The 8,064-nt window shown below is 41.8% G+C and overlaps 1 protein-coding gene across 1 annotated transcript in view; it reads right to left on the reverse strand.

The window, feature by feature from the left end:
• Positions 1-8,064, reverse strand: part of Pwp1 (PWP1 homolog, endonuclein) — a gene marked incomplete at its 3' end in the record, with an annotated part of 15,235 nt that overhangs the window by 2,035 nt on the left and 5,136 nt on the right. The window contains exons 6-11 of the mRNA XM_021204284.2: positions 6,489-6,599; positions 5,651-5,781; positions 5,148-5,209; positions 3,157-3,253; positions 2,363-2,424; positions 695-806 (exon numbers count right to left, since the gene is read on the reverse strand). Coding sequence (XP_021059943.1) covers positions 695-806; positions 2,363-2,424; positions 3,157-3,253; positions 5,148-5,209; positions 5,651-5,781; positions 6,489-6,599 — 575 coding nt within the window. The remainder of the gene's footprint in view (positions 1-694; positions 807-2,362; positions 2,425-3,156; positions 3,254-5,147; positions 5,210-5,650; positions 5,782-6,488; positions 6,600-8,064) is intronic.

An 8,064-nucleotide genomic window follows, 5' to 3' on the forward strand; every position in this document is an offset into this window, starting at 1 on the left:
TAAAAAAAAAAAAAAAAAAAGAATGGTATGGTCAGATCAGGTCTCAATATTGCCATAGTGGTGGAGTGACATGGAAAGAAGCTGTGAATGCTCTTAAGAATCAGAGAGCAAAGACAGATGAGAGAGAGACCTAAAGCTCTACACACAGCAGCACCAATCCAGCAGTGGTGGGAGACAGGCATCCCTTGCAACACTAGGACTCATTTCTGTTTGGCTGATGTTAGTGAACGTTTAGAAAAGCCTTACTTTCTTCCCATTTGGTAGACAGTGCTACTAATCATTGGCAATCCCCATCGCCCAAGTTTAATCTACACATAAGGAATTAAGAATCTTTTGGACTGATTTAACCATTAAAAAAACACCAAAAATAGGTAGAAGGAGGGAGATTTGCAAGGTCAAGGCCAGCCCGTGCTACACGATCCTGTAACAACACCTTGAAATAACAGAATAGTATTATGATTAGTATGTCAAAAATACTGTAAGTAGTAAAATGATTTTAAAATAGAAAAAAATATGTAGCCCAATGGAATAGTTGAAAATTAGATAATTCACTAACTAATTTATTTTTTTGTATTGTTAAGCAACACACTTCAGTTTTTCAATTCTAAGACCCAGAAACATCACACCAGCAGAGAAAATGCTTTTCTGAGAATCTCTCTATAATGGAATTAGAAAAAACAATGCATATTCTTACCAAGAAATGACACGGTGAGAAGTGGTTCCAGGTCACTCTCTCAATCTGCCCACTGAACCGCCATTGGCGGTGATTCTGGCTGGGATCTCTGCAGTCATACAGAGCCACCGATCTGCACACATTGCATGCTAGGGTTACGTTTATTTTAGTGAAATGGTAACAGAGCAGCATTGTGAATTCAGATTTCAATTATTTAAAGCTTGTTTTAAGGTTCTAAACTTAAAAAAACAAACAAACAAACAAAAAAACAAAAAACAAGTTCCACTGTGTTGTGTGTGTGTGTGTGTGTGTGTGTGTGCACCCATTATGTGTGTATGTGGTTCAGAAGACATGGAATCCTTTGGGGTTAGAACTGCAGCTGGCTGTGAGCCTTCTGATGTAAGTACTAGGAGTGAACTTAGGAGAACTTGCTCCTCTTGCAGAGAGCCTACTAACAGTCATCTCTCTAGCCTGCTGAACTATTCATTTTGTTTTGGAATTATGTATGAAAGTGTTCTGACTGCATAAATGTATGTGCATCGGGTGTGTGCATGTATACAGAGCCTACAGAAGCCAAAGAAGGCATCAGATCCCCCTGTAACTGGAGTTAAGGTGATGGGAACTGACCAGGAGCCTTTGAGAAAACAAACTGTTCTCAATGCTGAGCCACCTCTCCAGCCCCTGGTGGACATTCACTGGTGGATTTTGTTTTTGTCACTGGAAGGTACTGTGGCTCTAACCAGGTCCTAACCTTGGTCAAAACCTTGACTTATGGATGAATCCTATTTCCAAAGTCCAGGGCAATTCTTATTTCCCTTTTCCAGGTAGATCTCAGAGCCATGCAACTCTGGATCCAACCTGTTCTAGTCAGGTTATTGTGCCCAGGGGACTAAGGGATACAATTCTGTCCTACAATTTTTCACAAATCACATCTAAGAAAAACTAGAAACTTAAACTCTTCTAAAGGATAAGGAATCAAAACAAAGACTGCTAACTGGTCTGATTCTCTTGCCATCTCTCCCCTCAGATCCGTCTGTGAAAGGGGAGCACGTGTGAGCAGGCTCTCTGCAGCTGACGTAGTAGCTCTAGCTGTTCATTTCTCCTATACCCATAGCTTCTGCCATGCAATGTGGGAATGTGGGAATGCTCCCCACAGAGGCAGAGCACATCTCCCAGGCCATCTGACATGTGGCATGGGGACAACATTGGGGTAGAGGGGAAGGAAGGGAGAGGAAGTGTACTAGTTCTGAACCAAGTCTCCAAAGACCTCTGGAGAATCAAGTGTCTCTGCTGAGCCTAACCAAGCCACTTTGACCAACTGAACTCAGTCTACATGGGCAGAATCTCAAAAGGAGAAAGTGACGTCACTGAGTGCAGGGTTGCTTATATCACAAAACCCGGCTAACTCATACATTTTTTTAAAACCAGATAAGTTGCTAGTTTCTATAATTAGGATACTATGACAAAACCATATTTCTTTTTAGGGGATATGAAGGATTGGGGTTGAAAACCATCACTTACAATTTAAACAGCGTAAGCACCAGATGGCACCCCGTCTTGTCTTAGTGCAGACAGAGCTCCAGGTCTTGAGCACACTGGGCAACAGCCCTTCTGAGCTACACCTCTAGGCCAAGTGCTTTTAAATAGTTCAAGAACAATGCAACAGCAGTATGAGAAGTGCGTTCTTACTTGTCATAGGACCCAGAAATCAGAGTCTGTGCTTCAAATGGATGAAACTGCAGAGTCTGAACCTATAGGGAGGAAAGATAAAGATCTATCATTACCCACTTTGAGTAATACTGCTACGGTGTAGTGAGACAGAACTGGCAGTGTTCCTATGCATTCTCCTTTGAAATTCTGACAGTGTACAATCTATTTTTTTTTGGAGAGGGCCTCACTATGTAGGCATGGTTGGTCTGAAACTTGCTACACAGACCTGGCTGGCCTAATGGCCTTGAACTTCCTCTGCCTTCGAAGCACTAGGATTAAAGGTATATGCCACTATGCCTGGCCAAGGAACCAGTTATTAAGTACTCAAAAAGGGAAACCATATTCTCAAATAAAGGCTAGCACTTCTAAGAATAATATAACATTCTTCAAATTTTGTGGTGGAACACTTATGACCCTCAGAAGAAAGGGGAGAAAAGTAGAATGGGTTGGTCTGAAAGTTCTGCTGTTCTTGGTACATCAGCATCCTAAGCAGAGTTCTATGGTTACACATCTGCTACAAACTTTCCTCACTACTGTTTTGACCGGACTCCACCCCCCACAAGCCTCCATGAACAAGTCACAGGGCAATGTTCCTGATTACTATTCTATAACATCACAGGATTGTATCTATCACACAGGGCTATGCGACATGCACGTCACTGTGCTGTCGAAAGCACTTTGTAAATCACAGAAAGTCATATACGAATGTCCAGATTCCTTTAGTCAGTAATCTGCCATTTCTTTGGAAGCCTTTTGCTCACTAAGTCACACACCTTGTCTGTATGTGCAGTAAGTCTGGCTGCTGACTTCCCCACAGACAGATCCCAGAGAACTACAGTGCTGTCTGCCGATGCACTCGCCAGCACATTTCTGAGAAACATAGAAATAAAAGAGAGAAGTCATTTAAAAAACAAAGCACATTAAATATAAGTTCACTTGTAACATCAAAACAGTAAAATATTAGGTATTTAAGAAACAAACCTTAAGACTTACACTCTGAAGACTACCAAAGATTATCAAAATAAAGGAAAGAATATCAAAGTGGAAAGGCCCTTCTCCATCTGTACTGGAAGACATAATACTGTTGAGCTGCAAACAGCACCTCTAGGTTGAGCTACCAGCTGATTATAGACGCAGCCACACAGGCTTGGCTCAAAGCTTACTTAACATCAGCAGAAACTGGCAAGCGGATTCTAAAATTTCCTATGCCTGAACCAGGGACCCATAATAAAACTGGAAAGCATACAGTTTCTGATTTTAAAATTAATGGAAGAGTTAAGAGTATCACAACAAAATGGTCTAAAGACTGACCAGACAAAAGTAAATCTCAGAAAATACATTTTGCTGTGAGCCACTGATGTGGGCGCTGGGGACCAACTCAGGTCCTCTGTAAGAGCAGTAAGCACTTTTAACCACACAGCCACTTCTCCAGCCTGTTTTGTTTGTTGGGGATGTAACCTCACTGTTTTGCCCAGGTTGTCTCAAACCCTGTGCTCAAACAGTATTCCTGCCTCAGTTCCCAGGGAATTGGAACTATATGCCTGCTGCCCACTGGGTTGTGGCTGTTTTACTTTGCATTTCCCCATGATTAGTATTTTTAATTTTTAAAAGCACTAAGACAATGAAATGTTCAAGTTGGGGGAATGACATTTTCAACAAACAAGTCAAGTGTGAAAAAGTTTGACCTTCATCTTAGCATCCACACACCTCAAAATGGATGGCAGACTTGAGTGTGGGAGCTAACACTATAAAATCCCAGAATAGCACCTTAACATTCATCTTGATGACCTTGAATTAGGGAGCTTCTTGGATATAACAGCAAACACATAACACAACTACCAACGTTAAGTGATTTACAGAGAGAATCAGAAAACCCAGAGCATGACAGAAACACTGGGAAACACATGTCTAGCTAGGTATTACTTCAGGACACACTTTTACAATTCCATGTGAAAAACACACTTCCCATACACACTGGTCAATGAGCACTGACACCCAACATCAATCACCAAGAAATGCGTGTACAGCTCCAGTTCTGGGAGCTGACGCAGAAATACCCTTGAGCTCGGGGTTTGAGACAACCTGGGCAACAGTGAGACTACATCTTTTAAAACACAATGCCAGATACAGTGGCTCACAACTTGAACTCCAGCACCTGGAAGGCAGAGGCAGGTGGAGCTCTGTAAATTTGAGAGCAGTCTCATCTACACATCAGGATAGCCAGAACTACATACTGAGACAATGTCTTGGAAAAAAACAAGAAAGAAAACAGAAACCAAAACACATTTCGGCAGGAAGTGGAATAGAGGCGGCCAGGGATGAGAGGAAGAGGGAGAAGGCAGGGTTGATATTTATAAGATACAGAGTTCAGTCTGGGAAGTGGTGGCAGTTGCACAATGTGCATGTACTGACGCACTGAACTTGAAAGGGATCAGTGATGGTTTTATGCTGTGAGTATCTGGCTATAGTTTAAGATGAAAAAGTGGGTGATATGTAAAAATGAAATCAAGTGAGGCTACAGTCAGCTGGGGTGCAGCAGCATCATGGGGCACCACTGGCACGGTGGTGTACACTCCCCTGTGGTGGGTAGGAGGGAGGTAAACAACACAGTCTGCCAGGGGATGTGGGTATGAGCTACTGCCCCAAGTGATATGTACTGCAGGAAAGGGGGAAAGATGGACATAAAGACCCATGCACAGCAGACAGACAGTGCAGGGATGAACTAGAACACTGCAGACACATCACATGTACACCATCTTTTTACCTGACTGTCTTATTCCAGGACAGGTCAAGGACAGCATCAGTATGTCCTTCTGCTGAGGAACTCTGTAATATATTTTAATTATTAAAAAAACCTATCACAAACTGTCACCCTATAACTATCATTGTAAATATTCTTTTCCAGAAGGAAACTATAGCAATTCATAACCTATCAACACTGCCCTTCACCTCTCCCCAAACCTATTTTAAAATCTAAAAGAAAAATAGAATTCATCACGCAAGCAGGTAAACAGAAACATAAAGTCCAAACTAGGATTGAATAGAAGAGCTATTCTACATGAAGGCTTACCACCACCTGGATCATCTGCCAACAAGGTTCATGCAACCAGAAAATACATGGACTTCCTGAAATCAGAAATTACACTAACCTTGTAACTTCCTGTCCTGTTCCACCAAAACTATCTGATTGCAAAAATACATGTTCTTATACCTTCCTCTCCAGTCACTTAACCCAGCTTGTCTTTTTAAATACCCACACCTCTTTACCTTCTTCCCTTTCTTCTTCTTCTTTTTGGAAAGCTTGCTTCCCAGTGTGAAGACTGGTTCTAGAGAGTCCACTATATCCAGGTCCCACACCTCAATGACAGGAGTCATGGTTCCCACGGCAATGTAATTTCCTATGAAAGAGACAGTGCCCTTTCCATTAGAAAACTAACCCCCACATCTGCCAGTCTAGGACATCGCACCGTGGAGTGTCTTGAACAGTGCTGCTCAACACCACTGCAGCTACCATCTTGGAATCCTGCAGGATTAACAGTTCCCACGCCATCCCTGAGCTTGAGAGTCGTTAATTTTAGCAATAAAGGTTTGATCCTTTGGCCTCAGCAGGGAAGCAACCGTTCTTGCCCTTTCCTTCATGGGCTACTGCAGGGAAAAGGATCAAGTCAAGACTGAGCACCATGAGAAGCTGGTTACCCATGACAAGGGGACAAAGTCTCTGTTTTACTTTTATCTGCTTTTTTTTTTTTCGTTAAGTTTTTGTGACAAGGTTCCACTATGAAGTCCAGGCTGGCATGGAACTCAAGATTCTCCTCCCCTGGCTCCCAAATGATACACTACCATACCATATCTGGCTCACTGAATGTTCTGAGACATGTTATACCCAAATCCCAGCTGGCAACATGATACCATTTTACAGTAGGCTTTCATGAGAGCCAATAGCTCTATAGTCAAAAAAAGCCTTCAAGATAGTATCTTTGACCCCATAGTGTAGTGGCTTATCTAAAGTCGATTAAGTGACATTAAACAGGGGATTACATAAGTACCACTTCACACACTCAGTGACAGTTCTCACCCATGAAGAACAAACAAGTTTCCCAATTACCAGTAGATGCATCTGGGCTAGGATCAAAATTCAGCCATTCCACACTCAGAGGGTATGCAGACAGGAGTATGTCATGGTGGACGTAGAAAGACTCCTCTTCTTGATTGTAAACTAAAAAGATTGGAAAGAGTGACTTTAGTAGGAGAGATCTCACCTACCGCAGAACACTATTATAACAAGACAGGTGATGACACTGAAAAGAGATGCCACCATCATTACTGCCACAGTGTCTGTCCAGTCTAATACATTCTCACCTGGCATTTTCCATGAACACTGACAGCCAAATAAATGATTCTTTCTACTTTCTTCATTACAAAAATCACACCCTGGGCTGGAGGGTTGGCTCAGGGGCTAAAAGCACTGACTGTTCTTCCAGAGGTCCTGAGTTCAACTCCCAACAACCACATGGGGGCTCACAACCATTTGTAATGGGATCCAATACCCTGTTCTGGTGTGTCTCAAGACAGCTGTAGTGTACTCATATAAATAAAATAAATAAATAATCTTTAAAAACAAAAACCACACCCTACGAGCAGGACCGGCGTTATCAGCTAAAGGTCTAGCTGATTTTAAGTCAGAAAGAACAAAAACAACACTGGAGGAAAATAATCATCCTTAGAAATTTAAATGCCTGCCAAAATATTCAACATTCCTAGAGTTTATGAAGACTCACAATGCAGACCAAACAGTTAAGGGACTCCCTTTCAAATATGGCAACTCACAAACACAGCTCTTCAACATTCACGGACACAGAAAGTTGAGAAAAATCACACTAAGGAAGCCCAATAAGCAAGTTCTACCCGCCCTGTCTCCTTTAATAGGCTCTTTATTAAGAACTTATAAAGTAACGTAAGGATTTTTCCCCCCAGATCTCTGATTATGGGAAAGATATGGGAATTGGGAAATTTCATGTCATGTTCTATCTGCTGAGAAGGCATGGTCCTGTAAAACCCTTGGCCACCACCAATGTGTGGCATATGTTGTGAATTAAACTGGTGATGATATGATGATCTGAGATGTGCATGCATAAAGCCAGTCTCACAGAGACTAATACTATTCACATTTCTTTTGCATGGATTCTGTTTCACCTCCCAAATGCTGGATTATAGACCTATGCTAACATTAAAACATTGTGAGTTAGAACAACTTCATGTTATACATGCTACTGAAAGCCTTATTTTAGAAAAATTTTACAAATATCGATAGAACACAATGATATGTGGGCTAAAATGGAAAAATAATAATTATAGGTTTCCCTATGACTTGTGAACCTTCTGGGGATCAAAAGACCACTGGAAAACACAGATAATTATATTACAATTCATATCAGTAGCAAAAATAGTTATGAAGTAGTAACACTCCTGGTACACAAACATACATGCAGGCAAACATACAAAATGAATAAATCTTTTTTTAAAAAAAATGGTAGCTCTGCTGGGCAGCGGTGGCGCACGCCTTTAATCCCAGGACTTGGGAGGCAGAGGCAGGCAGGATCTCTTGAGTTCAAGCCAGCCTGGTCTACAGAGTGAGTTCCAGGACAGCCAGGGCTACACAGAGAAACCCTGTCTCAAAAAAA

The sequence above is a fragment of the Mus pahari genome, chromosome 9, assembly GCF_900095145.1.
Source record: "Mus pahari chromosome 9, PAHARI_EIJ_v1.1, whole genome shotgun sequence".
NCBI lineage: Eukaryota > Metazoa > Chordata > Mammalia > Rodentia > Muridae > Mus > Mus pahari.